The sequence below is a fragment of the Lygodium microphyllum genome, chromosome 15, assembly GCF_053477565.2.
Source record: "Lygodium microphyllum isolate KBCC chromosome 15, Lygodium_microphyllum_v1.1.10, whole genome shotgun sequence".
NCBI classification, from domain to species: domain Eukaryota; kingdom Viridiplantae; phylum Streptophyta; class Polypodiopsida; order Schizaeales; family Lygodiaceae; genus Lygodium; species Lygodium microphyllum.
Window position 1 is genome coordinate 52,954,674 of NC_141149.1, and position 13,754 is coordinate 52,968,427.

The following is a 13,754-nucleotide window of genomic DNA, read 5'->3' on the forward strand; positions in this document are numbered from 1 at the left end:
GGAATTCAAGGTATTGAGAGATTCAGTTAGGGCACCATTTATTTGCATAACCAAGTCTCTCTTACCTTCCTTCTAGTTTTCATGGCTTCCTTGCTCTCTTTCTCTCTCTTCTATCTTTCTCTCTCTTCCTATCTTTCTCTCTTCTACTAGTATTTCTATCTCATATCTCTTTCTCTCTCCTCTCTGCAGTTCTCTCTCTCTTCTCCTTTCTCTCTCTTATCCTCTTCTCTATAGTTTTGTTTAGTGTTGACTAGAAGGTTATCTACAAAAGTTGTGCTTTGTAAGTATAGAGAGATTTCCCTCATATGTGTTTCGTGTCATCGGGAGGAAGAGGGTCCTATGCATCTTTTTGGGTTTGGAAGGTGTCCAAAATGTTGTGGAACAAGAATATGAAGATGAGGAAGGATGTTGGCCTTCGTAAGTATGTTAGCTAGAAGGAATTGCTTTTAGGTGATAATCATGATTGGAATGATATATCAAGGAAACTGTGGCACCGATTGAGTGCTCAATTATTAGGAAAATTTAGCTTACTAGAAATTTTTTGTATGCTACAGGGAGGAGAACACAAACTATCCTTCTCATTTTGCTGCCACGCCATTGTAGCTAAATTAGCCAAGAAGAATCCTACTTTCAAAGTGGTGCCCAATCTTTTTAAGAAGCTTTATAATGGCCTTAAGGTGATGCGAATATCTTTACTATCATTTCTCATACAACGATCTATTTGCATTTTTTAATAGCTCATCTCTTAGTCGACCAATTTCAAAAACCAAATTAGGCCATTGAGATTTCTATAGACATTTATGCTATCTACATGGATTTATAACTAAATCAACCAATTTTCATATGTTGAAAATTTAAGGGACCAATCTAATAGTGGCTAGTGGTTTTCATTTTCAAGCCATAATTTTGAAATTAGGCAACTTGATTCTATAGAAAATCATGCTAAGTCCAAGGATTTTATAAGTAAACCAAGAAAATTTTGATGTTGAAAATTAAATGTCAATTTGATAGTAGTCATAAATTTCAATTTTCATCCAACAAACTAAGATATGTGAGCATTAGGAAAGCTTTTAAGGTAGAAGGCATTTTGACTCAAATATTATTTAAAATGTATTTTCTTTTTGTTCCAAGATAAGATACATACACCTGAATGCCCACAAGAAGGGGCACCTCCCCTCCAAATATGAGGTTGGGTTCAAACGGAGGCAGCAACACTACAAAACATGACCAACCTTCCACCTCCTTTGCGTGAATAGTGAAGCCGAAGGCACAATGTGCTACAAGAAGATATAGAGAGGCTTTTTCTTAGTGCCAAGGCTCTTCCAAGGGGGAGGGGTTGGTAGAAAGAGGATGTCCGACGGAAAGAGGAGGGAAGTCAACCATTTGGGGGATGCCACATCAAAATCACACCCCTTTGATATGTCTCTGTCGCCGCTTGTCTGAACCCACCCTGAACAAGGAAGTGGGCAAGAGGCACTTTTTATTTTTTGTGTAGGTAAGCTAGAGAGCTGTTCTCGTGAGGGTTTTCTCACGGGGACATATGTCAAGCAGTTTTTTGGTTCTTAAATGGAAAAGATAATTTTAAAAAACAAGATAAACTTCGATAAAAGAACCAAACCTATTTTTTAGGCACAAAAAAATAAGAGAAAAAGGATCCTTGATTTTTGAAATGGGTCTACATGTCCCTTTTCTAATTTAAGAAATGACTTTTGGGAAGAACACCACTCCTTTCTTGAAAAGCTAGTGGTTTTTGACAAAACTAGGAACCTCTTCATGTGGCTTGAAAGGGTTTCAAGTTTTCTCAAAAAACTTAAGGAAATCGACCACCCCTTTGCGTGGCTTGCCCAAAAAAAAAAAACAACCATGAGAACAACTCCTAGCTCTCACAAGTCGAATGAACAATGCAGCTTGATTGCATTGGAATTCTCCTCGTCGGTGACCCTACCAAAGAGGAGTGTTTTGGGTGGGAAATAGAACGGGAGTTACATGAATGCAATGTGTGAAGATAGGGTGTCCAACAAATTAATGGACCTAGCAAGCCGTGAACCCACAAGCTCAAGACTCAACAAGGGTGGGTCAGAATTATGGGGGTCAAGTTATCGAATTATGGGGGTCAAGTGATAACTTGATGTAGGGAAGCTTTTAAGACATGAGGAGTGTGAGGACAATAACTATAGGTAAGAAAGAGCACTATATGACATAATAGGAGTATGAGGACAAGTCATATAGGTCATATAGGTTGGAAAGAGTACGCTGATGAGCCTTCGGAGGTGCCAAACACATGGGAAGGAAGCTTGGGAAGGTGAGTAAATGAGGGAGGGGGACGGTCAGGAAGAGCCAGCCACGTGAAAGATCCCTGATTGATATCAATGTTCTTCAAATTTATAAAAATGAGCGGAAAACACAGTTGTTCCTCCTACGAGCAAGCTCGCGAGTCGCTCTCACGTAGCAGAGAGAGCGCAGTGGCTCTCACACTCGATACTCTTGAGAGAGGCTCGCGCTCTCTCTAGCAGACTCTGTAATGTGCACCCACTAAAGCTCTCGCTCTCGAGACTCTTGAGACAGGCGAGCTCTCTCTCTGGCAGACTCTGTAATGCACACCCATTAAAGCTCAAGACTGAAGAACGCAACTCAGGGTCGCTGCCTCTCTTTCCGACTGTGTCATGTGCAGCCATTTAAGCTCAAAACCAACAACTCTGCTGTGGGTAACTTACTCCCTTCTAAATCATTCCCTACTCTCAAATTTGTTGCTTGTGTTGTATCTAAAATGTGCCTGATTTCATCGTCTTCTTCCCTCTCTTTCAATGCTTGCACACCCTCTCTGAAACTGTAGGCGGCTGATACGAAAAAACATATTTGGTAGCTGATGCTACAACCTTGAATTCGAAATCCTGGAGGGATTTCTATATCGAGTTACATATACTCGCCATTCTTATAACTAAGATTTTTTAAGCTTAATGCTGATGCAATCAAGGTCTGTTAGCGCAAATCCCTGTAACCATGACAAATTCCAATCAATCACATTAGGCTTGCATACCTTGAAAATTTAAACAATCCCCATTAAACTCATCAATTTGCAATAGAATTCAGTGTCCACCAAAAATGTTTCTGGTAGTGGATACAAAGACCTTCGACTTAAAATTTTGGAGGGGTTTCTGAATCAAATCACATGTATTTGCCATCTTTAAAGCTAAAAATTTCATGTATTTGCCATTTTTACGGCTAAAGATTTTTGCAAAAGTTCACGGCTCTAAACCTTCTTCTTTAGAGTTTTAAGGATTGTTCTATATATTTGCAATTCATTTTACATTATACCTTGGTTCGACGTGAATATTACTTGTTCAAATAAGCCCATCATATACCCAGCGACAGCATCTGAAGGAAAGTTGTGTTCTCCGTGTCCTTGTGGCTAAACAATAGAGTGTTGAATGATCTGGATTTGGTTATGTAACTTGTAAGGGTCCTTGAGCTGAATTGTGTGCTGTAGGATCAAGTTCCTGTAACAGTAAGATCAGCTGAACTGTGCTGTGTCTTTAAAGAGTAAGGTGAGCTGAATTCTGCCTCTTAAAAATCAGATAAGCTTGCACAAGAAGTTTTTGACATTTTCCCAGGTGCGCAAAAGGGCTCTTTTTCCTCGTCTTTCCCTTAAGTGTTCAACATCTTGAGCTTCTGCTCTGGAGGCACCACATACCTAGCTAGGTGTGGTTGGGGGCTGCCGGCCCGGGGTCCTCCCTCACAGAAGCTCATGACGTCGTTGGAATTCACAATGTGAGAAATATAGTGAAACTAGTCTAAAACTTCATGTGGATTCTGCTTCGTTAAGTATGGTGAGCTGCATTCACCTGTGGTGCTTCCTGAGCAGAAGCTCATGATGTTGTCGTGATTCACAATGTGAGAAATATAGTGGGGATTAGTCTAAAACTTCTTGCGTGGATTCTGCTTAATTAAGTATGATGAGCTGCATTTAATCGACCCTGTGACTAGGGGCTGTTGCGCTACCATTTGACTAATTTTGCAACTTGAAATGCAGGTGAAAGCTCTGTGAAAAGATGTCGTGGATAACGTCCACGCACTGTGCAGGGCCATGGCAAACATTGACGCCCGAGACAGCTCTCTTTCCAAGAATACAAGAATGGATAGCTTACATCCTCTTCGCCCAATGCCCTCAACACTCAATCCTCTCCATTGTGAACTTGGCCTTCCTTGCAGTTGCATGCATAAGGTTATTCTACTTTGGTCTGTCTACCCAGAGCAGCTCCAATTTCATCATTAGTGATACCAGGGCAAACCTTTCCTTCAACTTTCTCACGTTTAAGTTACCCCTAGTGCTCACAATATGCCAATCTATTTTTTCTACTGGCATAGTAGCCTTTGGTATATGGGATGGCATTAGTTATGGCTGGTCAGCCCCTTACACAAGGGAAGAAACATTTTCTGCACTTGAGGCTGTAGCATGGATAGCTGGCCTCACTGTACTAATCAATGAAAAGAGGGCCTATGTGTCAACCCATACAACGATGATCCGAACATGGTGGTTCTGCACATTCTTGACTTCAGTCATTGCATTCTTGAGCTCCCTGTTCAGGTTGACTTCAATCTCATCATTGTCATATGACCTACGATTGGTTGTCTTTGATATTTATGCCTTGGTCAGGTTTGTGGTTGCTTTCTTCCTCCTGATTGCAGCTGTGAGGGGGGACACTGGCATAAAGGAGCCCAACGTTGCTCAGCCCCTGAATGAGCCCCTCTTGCAACAACCGGTTGCTACACCAGTCATCAGTGGCTTTGCAAACGCAAATATTATCAGCAAAATTACATTCACCTGGTTAACCCCATTGCTTGGTTTAGGATTGAAGAGATCCTTGGAGCAAGGGGATGTCCCTCAGTTATCCCCAAATGACAGAGCAGAGAACATGAGCAAACTCTTCGAGACCTACTGGCCCAAAGACCCTAACACTTCACATGCACTCACTACTACCCTTGTCAAATGTTTCTGGCCTCAAATCATCCTGACTGGCATCTTGCAGCTACTCAGGTCCTTCCTGATGTTTGTAGGTCCTCTTCTGATACCCAGCTTCAGCAACTATGTGTCAGGAATTCGGGTCTCAAGATATGATGGCTTTGCACTTGTTGGCATCCTTATTGTTGCCAAAACATGTGAGGTTGCCAGCTACCATCAGTATAACTTCCAATGCTACAAACTGGGTAATAATTTGCGCACTGCACTGGTCACCACACTGTACAAGAAGGGGCTGCGCCTCTCCAGCTCTGCTCGCATGGCACATGGTGTGGGGCAGATCACTAATTACATGGTAGTCGATGCCCAGCAATTGTCAGATGCTTGCCTGCAGCTGCACTACATCTGGTGCCTGCCCATACAAGTTATCCTTGCTCTAGCTATACTGTATGTAGTCATTGGCATTGCATCTCTGGCAGGTTTAGCTGCCATGGTCATTGTTGCGGCATTGGCCATGCTCACATCATCAAAGCAAAGATATTTCCAAGAATTTGTTATGAGAGCAAGAGATGGCAGGATGAAGGCCATCAATGAAGCCCTGCATTACATGAAGGTGATCAAACTCCAGGCATGGGAAGAGTTCTTTCAGGACAAAATTGAGAGGCACAGGGCAAAAGAGTACTCTGCTCTGATGAAATTTGTGATTGCAGCAGGGGCAAACATGTTTAACCTGTGGAATACCCAGCCATTGGTCATGAACATCACATATGCAGTGGCAGTTGTTACAGGAAGGCCACTGACAGTAGCCACATTGTTCACTGCAGCTTCCCTCTTCAGGATTCTGCAAGAACCCATCAGGAACTTCCCAACAGCGATTGTTGCAATATCGCAAGCTCTGGTTGCGTTGGATCGAGTTGAAGGTTTTTTGAAGAGCACTGAAATCCAGCAAGGGGCAGTGACCAGAGTGAGGGAGCTTGATGAGTACCCTGTAGTTATGGAGCAGGGCAGTTTTGCATGGGATGATGTGGAGAAGACTGTGGTTTTGAGAGACATCAACCTTAAAATAAGAAGGGGTTCCCTGGTGACGATAGTTGGGACAGTTGGGTCTGGCAAATCATCGTTGCTGTCCTCCTTGCTGGGGGAAATGTTCAAGATCTCAGGAACTGTAAGTCTGTCTATTTTACCATCTACCTTTAACTGGCTGCACATGCATTGATTTAAAATATCATGGGACATAGAATAGCCCATTTACCTCATTATTCTCAAGGCCAACATAGCATGATTAGATTCATTATAAACACCCTCAGAATGCTTACCCTTCAATAATAGATTGAAGTTAAACTTGAAACTATAGACTATAATTATAAGAATGTATGCCTTTGACCACACATGCCATGAGTTCCATTCCTGATGAGACTTGTGGTTGCCTTGCTTATGAAAGTGAAAAGCTAAATGAAAACCAACAAGTATTAGCTGTCCCACCTTGGGATTACCACAAGAAGTTTTAGACAAATTCCCACTACAATTCCCACCTTGTGAATTGCGTTAACATTAATGAGTCTCTGCGAGGGACTGCATACCTAGCTGGGTGCGGTTGGCAGCAGGGGGTAGCCAGTGCAGGGTGGGAACCAGCAGCCCCATGCCCCCAACTGCGCCTAGCTAGGTATGCGGTGCCTCCCGAGCAGAAGCTCGGGAAATTGAATACTATTGGGAAAAATAAGGAAAAGGAGCTCTTTTTCCCCACATGGGAAAATGTCAAAAACTTCTCGTATACAAGCAATGCACCATTTGTGTGTGCGCCTGTGCGCGCGCGCGCGCGAGAGAGAGAGAGAGAGAGAGAGAGAGAGAGAGAGAGAGAGGATGGTAAGAAACATAGATGAATTGGGTTGACAGGCAAAATTAAGTGGAAGTGTAGCATACGTTCCTCAAACTGCATGGATTCAGAATGCAACAATTCAAGACAACATTCTTTTTGGTGCCCCAATGGACCATGCCAAATATCAGAAAGTCTTGAAAGCCTGTGCACTTGAACCAGACCTTGCAACCATGGATCATGGTGATAAAACAGAAATAGGGGAGAAGGGAATCAATTTAAGTGGAGGGCAGAAGCAGAGAATCCAGCTTGCCCGAGCAGTTTACCAAAATTCTGATGTGTATCTTCTGGATGATGTTTTTAGTGCTGTTGACGCCCATACAGGTGCCCATCTTTTCAAGGTATCAATCTACTACTTTCCAATCCTCTGTCTTTTAAGTTAAAGTTTTACTACACAAACTAACACTATTATTTTTTGGGTGCATAGGCATCTCACCCTAAACATCCTAGATATTATTAGAAGGGATCTTGGTGTTGGTTTGAGGGGTTATTAACTAAAGGAGCAGCTTCTTATTCAAAACCTCACAAAAGCTAAAAAGAATCAAGTACTTGCTCCAATAGTCCCTATGTATCTCGTGCAAAATTGGAAAACTAATACTGGTTTCTTCTCAGCATTTCCTATGCTGACTCTCATGCATTTCATAGTGACTGTAACTTTCAAGGCAGTATATCATATACTTCAAATGCTGCTTTGGATATCATTTATTGACTGGATTGTGTAGCTAGAGACAAACAAGCTCTTTCTCTTGGTAACTTGTTATCAAGTCTATAAATTAACTCTCAGAAAGGTAATGGGAAGATTCTCTGATTTGGAATTTCTCTTATGGCTCACAAACTCATGACCTATGATGGTCTAGCTAGAGACAAATAAGTTCTTCCTCTTGGGTATTTCTTTTCAAATCTCTAATATAAATTCCCAGAAAGGTTTTGGTGAGATCTCTGTCAAACATGGAAAGACTGCCTAGTTTGGTCTTTCTTTATGAGCTGAAAATTCATGAATTCATGGGTGGTTGTTGCTGCAGGAGTGCATACTTGGACTTCTAAAAGGCAAATCAGTCTTGCTGGTCACTCATCAAGTGGAATTTCTAACTGGTGCAGACCTTGTAATTGTAAGAATTCTTTCCAATAGCAATTATTGTTTCCAGGAAACTCTCGTGCTCCCGCATTGCTGCCACCTGAGGCTGATATGCATTTCCATTTCTTCTGCTGAAAGATAGGTTGAAGCATTAGATCTCGTCTTACTGCCTATATGTGCTTGTTAGCACAATGATCATCCCAACTTTCGGACAATTTTCAAACCTGCATTTTCTACATTTCAGGTCATGAAAAATGGAACCATTGTTCAGTCAGGAAAGTATAATGAGATTCTTTCAGCTGGTTCAGACTTTGAGGCCTTAGTGGATGCTCATAAGCAAGCAATAAGTCTGGTAGATACTAATGGAATCCACAGAGTGGTAAACGGATTTGCAAATGGAGTAATAAAAGAGTTGCCAGACAAGCCACAGAGCTTTGAAAGAATGATTTCTACTGAGGAATTGACACCAAATCTTCCAGTATCTACTGAAGGATTGATTGAGAAGTTATCCAGTCACGAATCCCTGACCGAATTCGGTAGAGCTGAAGGACCGGTCAGATTGATTGAAGATGAACAGAGGGAAGTGGGTCAAGTTAGCTGGAAGGTCTATTGGCTGTATCTCACCAAAGCGCTTGGATGGTATGCTGTGCCCATACTTATGCTTAATCAAGCAATTTGGCAAGTGCTGCTCCTTGGTAGCGATTTCTGGCTGGCAGATGATATACCCACAACTTCTGGCTCAACAGTAAGCAGAAGAACATTTATAGTTGTATACACAATCCTCAATCTGACGAGCTTTGTGAATGTCTTCATACGAGTCGCACTTGTAGCTACAATTGGCTTGAAAACTTCTCAACTGTTTTTTGTTGAGATGCTGCGTGGTATCTTTCGAGCTCCCATGTCCTTCTTTGACACAACACCTTCTGGAAGAATTTTGAGCAGAGTAAGTAACCAATTGGTTTGAATTTAAAGGGGTCTTAGTAGAGTAAGTTTCAAGAGCTCTGAAGGTATGAACTTAAACAAAGTTTGTGCTGCTTGCAGTTTTCTGCTGATCAGACCAATCTTGATTTTATCCTTCATTACTACTTGGGTGGCTTAATGGGCTCCCTGTTTGCATTGATCGGCATCATTGTTGTTATTTGCATATCAGCTTGGCCAATGATATTCGTTGTCGCACCAGTTCTTGCTCTCTTCTACATGTACCAGGTATGTTAAGAGACTCAAACTTAAAACTGTCATGCTCTCACAAAATTTCTATTACATGAGAGAGATGTAACAGCTCTTTGTGTTGATTCTTCAATTTTGCAGAAATTCTACATCACCTCATCTCGGGAGATCACTCGACTCGACTCAATAACCAAGGCACCTTTCATCTACCATTTCTCAGAAACAGTTGCTGGAATTGACAGTGTGCGTTGCTTTGAGAAGCAAGAAGAGTTCTCACAACAGAATGTGGATCAAGTAAATGCCAACATGAAAATGGACTTTCACAACAATTCAGCGACTGAATGGTTAGGCTATCGGCTAGAATCGCTTGGAGCAGCCATATTATGTGCATCAGCTTTTCTTTTTGTGGTTCTGCCACAAAACACTATTAGACCAGGTACCCGTTTATGACAGATTTGATTGGCACTGGTGCTATTTGGCATGTGTGACTTTCAATGTAGGTGTTTCACTTTAACTGATCTTGCCCATGATATGCAGAGCTGGTCTCTTTGTCAATGTCATATGCACTTGGGCTCAGCCAAAGCCTCTACTGGGCATGTTGGTTAGCTTGCACTGTGGAGAATAAGATGATTTCTGTTGAACGCATGCGACAATTTACAGACATACCTAGTGAGGCTGCAAGAATCATTCAGAATTGTTTGCCCTCTGCTAACTGGCCATTGATAGGAAATATTGTATCCAAAAGATTGAAGGTATATCTTAGCTTCCCTTCACTTTCAAAAACAACAAAAAACAGTTTTGCACTTGCAGGTCTTCTCTGGTCTGGCCCAAAGTATCACTGCAAATATATAAACTCACAGTTCAATGAGTTGATTTCTATGTCAAAATTTAGGTCGCTTCATAATCATTAGTGAATTGAGCTTATTATCTTTATGGCAAGATTTGTGGTCAAGCACATGCACACAGGATTTTTGCACTAGCAAGATGATAAATTTATACCTTGATATTTATATTGAGAGGCCTCACAATGGACAAAAGCAGCTCTATTGTGTTAGAGAGAGAGAGATGGGTGTGCCTCTGTTGGTAGGTTGAAAACAGGTCTTGAGTTCAATATTTGAACCCAGGTCACTGGGGCAATAAAATGTGTGGCTTAAACCTAGGGCAGATGAAAGCAAAACAGAGAGAGATGCTGTGTTCTCAATACAGCAGATAGTGTTTATTATCCTAATGACACCAACTTTGTTGTTGCAGCTTCGCTACCGCTCTAATACACCTCTGGTCCTGAAAGGTGTAAATTTTGCAATACAAGGTGGTCACAAAGTAGGCGTTGTTGGTAGAACTGGAAGCGGCAAATCCACACTCATACAAGCAATTTTCAGGCTGGTCGAGCCTGCAAGCGGGCAGATACTTGTTGATAATGTTGATCTTTCGATGATTGGCCTTTATGATCTGCGGTCTAGGTTTGGCATCATTCCTCAAGAGCCTGTCCTTTTTCAAGGCAGTATCAGAATGAATGTGGACCCTCTTGGACTATACACAGATGAGCAGATTTGGGAGGTGATTGTCTGAACTAACTTGGGATAGCCATTATTAACCTCTTCTAGTTGTTAACACATTACTTAAGGTAACTCAAATTTATGGGCAATTTATGCCATGAATAACATTTCTATCTCAGGAAGTGCTAAGAAATTCAAGGGAATTGTTTGCAGTGTGAAAAAAATCAGTTATATACAGTGCAAAGATGTTCACAAAGTAAGGAAGGACTCACTTGAGGTCTTAAATTAAACCTTCATATCCTTGACAACATTATCACAACTTAAGCTCATTGGACATTAAAACTTCAGCTCGTCATGCTCATAACTGGATTGCATGCTGATGTCCTTGTATTGTGGTACATTGGCCAAACAAATTTGAATGGGTAAGGTGATCACAAAACTAATGCTTTCATGTCTTGCAGGCGTTAAATAAATGTCAACTTGCTGACATTGTTCAGAACAGGCCTAACAAGCTTGATGGAGAAGGTAAGTTGACAACTCAGTGAGGTTTTACACACTTCTTCATTTGTAGATTATGAATATTCTTATTCTGATTGTTCTTCTAAAATCATGCTCTTGTATGTTTACAGTGTCAGAGTATGGTGGCAACTGGAGTGTGGGTCAAAGCCAGTTGCTTTGCTTTGTCCGTGTGCTTTTGAAAAATACCAAAGTACTTTTTCTAGATGAGGCTACTGCTTCAGTGGATTCCCAAACAGATGCAGTGATTCAAACTCTCATTCGGAAGGAGTTTGTCAACAGCACTGTTGTGAGCATTGCTCACAGGATACCAACAGTTATGGATGCCGATAAAGTGCTTGTCATGGAAGCAGGTTTTTCCAATAACCATATAATCCAGTCTCCATGTGTTTTATTATTCTTTACTCTTCTGTTTCTTAGTTGAAGCTGACTTCAGTATATGTGTATCATGACATAAATCATGGATACCAGCTTTAACCTGAGATATGAAAAGATGTTAAGGACAAATCTTGGTCCAGGAATTGACTTCAACCTTGCTAACAAACTTATAGCAGTACCTTTCCTTTGGAGTGAGGGGGATGTACCAAGAATAAGGATTTAAAACCCCACCTTGATCACTTTGTCAAAGCATTCCCTTACAGTTGGAAGCCTCCTTTCACGAACTTCTTAATGCCTACTTCTTGTGACTACCCATACTAATGCACATCATTATATAATGATTGGTTGCTACTAGTCACACGCCTTGTTCCTACTTGGCTTAGAATCTTTCTTCCAAGATGTGTTTGTCACAAGCAGTCACACGCTCTGCTGAATCTCAACCAGATGGAATGAAAACTTTTGAATCAAACATCCAAATCTAAGTCAATGTGGGCACTGGACCTTCAATGTCCAAGTCAACAAACCTGCACATTTGACAGTCATGGCTGTTTTCTATCCAGAATTTATTGAACTGTACTCACTGAGGTTGCCCACATAAATGCTGCAATACCGCTCACAAGCAAGGTGAAATCCTAGCTACCAGATGCAGAGATGAGGAAGTATCATGCAGAGATGGTTCCCTCCTGGCTAACCTGATGGTAGATAGCGCTTAGGGATTGTGGCATTATGTGTAAACAAGCTCATTGATTTATATGAGCAAATGTTTTTAACTGATAACTATGATGCTGTGACATTTTCAATGTTAACAGATGCAATGCTGCTAAACCTGGATTCCTTCAAAATCTCCTTGTAAATAACTCTCCAGGCTATGTAAATGACTGCAAGATGCTTGAGGGTTGTTACGAATGCACAAGCATCTGAATGCACATCTCCATCAACACCTGACAAGCAAAAAAAATTTAAGCATTAGACATGCACATAAGCCACAATGTACCATGTTGAGCAGCTTTCTCATTGTTTGGTGTCGGTCTGATAAAACAGGAAGGGTGAAAGAGTATGACAGCCCGCAGAACCTCTTGAAGAACAAAAGCTCGCTCTTCACAGCTCTTGTACAGGAGTATGCCACACGGTCAGGAAAGAGAGAGTAATACATGCTTATTGCTCAACGCTAACAAGATGTAACCCCCAAGATAGCTTCGTCTGAAGTCACATGCTGAAGTGTGTATTCTTGAAGATTGTGCAAACATCATAACCCACTGGACCTTAAAAGATCAATATCAATGGCCTTTGTGATGTGTGGCCAGCAGAATCTTTAAAGCATGAATTGTCCATCTGAGACACTGTCTTCTTGTTCAGAAGGATTGACAGCTCAACAGAATGCCAAACCCATCTTAACCCTATGACTATCCTACCTTCTAAGATAAGATTTTAAACAGCAAACTTGCAGACAACTTCAAATAAGCCATTGCAATAAGAGAGCAAACTCATAACCTCCACAAACGATACTGCCTCTGAAACTCCGGACTCCATTGCCAATTTTCCTTCTGTGGCAATCAGGCCATTGTTACAACATTGTACTACTGATAAGGTGGAGGGCATGCGGACTACAGCCCTTGCATGCTAGTGAGGTGTTGCTGGTCTTCTTTACAGCATTGGATATCGTAATGCTCAACATGTAACTAGTTACAGGGTGTAATGAAATGCCTTCTATTCAATAGCTAAGATTGAGAGGGTCAAGTCCGAAGTCCGAATTTTTGAAACACGACAATTAATCCAGACAATAAGCTGGAAGTGCAGACCATCTTGGTTTCTTTGGAAACAATGTTTGTGCACACTTTGGCATCTCTTGTTTGTTTTCATCATGTTTCCCCATCAACCAGATTACGATAACTCATCCAAAGAAATGGGTTCATTCAAAGTAGTCTACGCATAGATTTAGGATATTTTTTCTGTTCATCAGTGGATTGCCCACAACAAACAATCACTAGAGTTGCACATAAATAGATATTTGTAAGACATTCCTTCTGTTCATCTGTGGGTTGCCCACAACAAAGAATCACTAGAGTTGCACATAAATATTGTTGACCACAAATTGCAGGAGAGAGAATGGAAATGAATGTACTGCATTCGGGCAGATCAACTTACCCTCATCCCATCAACCTGATTACCATAACTCATCCAAAGAAATGGGTTCATTCAAAGTTGTCTACGCAGATATTTGTAGGACATTTTTTCTGTTCATCTGTCGGTTGCCCACAACAAAGAATCACTAGAGTTGCACATAATTGTTGT

General features: G+C 41.3%; 1 protein-coding gene and 1 long non-coding RNA gene across 7 annotated transcripts in view; one reads left to right on the forward strand and one right to left on the reverse strand.

The window, feature by feature from the left end:
• Window positions 1–1,097: 1,097 nt before the first annotated feature.
• LOC148024523 (uncharacterized) overlaps window positions 1,098–13,754 on the reverse strand; it is a 35,185-nt gene continuing 22,528 nt past the window's right edge. For 4 of the 6 annotated variants that reach the window (XR_015693317.1, XR_015693320.1, XR_015693321.1 and 1 more), the window contains one exon: window positions 3,565–13,704. This is a non-coding gene — a long non-coding RNA (uncharacterized LOC148024523). Of the gene's footprint in view, window positions 1,451–3,564; window positions 13,705–13,754 lie in introns of those variants that run through there. The other 2 variants (XR_015693322.1, XR_015693319.1) reach the window with 2 other exon arrangements.
• Window positions 4,050–13,238, forward strand: LOC148024524 (ABC transporter C family member 4-like). The gene is made up of 11 exons (XM_087694175.1): window positions 4,050–6,122; window positions 6,851–7,171; window positions 7,853–7,939; window positions 8,150–8,848; window positions 8,947–9,111; window positions 9,214–9,508; window positions 9,610–9,824; window positions 10,324–10,629; window positions 11,030–11,093; window positions 11,198–11,437; window positions 12,504–13,238. The coding sequence occupies exons 1-11, from the start codon at window positions 4,050–4,052 to the stop codon at window positions 12,608–12,610; spliced, it is 4,572 nt and encodes a 1,523-aa protein (XP_087550301.1). The 3' UTR covers window positions 12,611–13,238.

What these genes read in the sequence shown, in the direction of transcription:
- LOC148024524 (XM_087694175.1), top strand. Translation starts at nt 4,050, where the DNA reads ATGTCGTGGATAACGTCCACGCACTGTGCAGGGCCATGGCAAACATTG. An exon ending in TGTTCAAGATCTCAGGAACT is followed by an intron (nt 6,123 to 6,850) that starts GTAAGTCTGTCT and finishes TTGGGTTGACAG; the next exon opens with GCAAAATTAAGTGGAAGTGT. An exon ending in CTGGAAGAATTTTGAGCAGA is followed by an intron (nt 8,849 to 8,946) that starts GTAAGTAACCAA and finishes TGCTGCTTGCAG; the next exon opens with TTTTCTGCTGATCAGACCAA.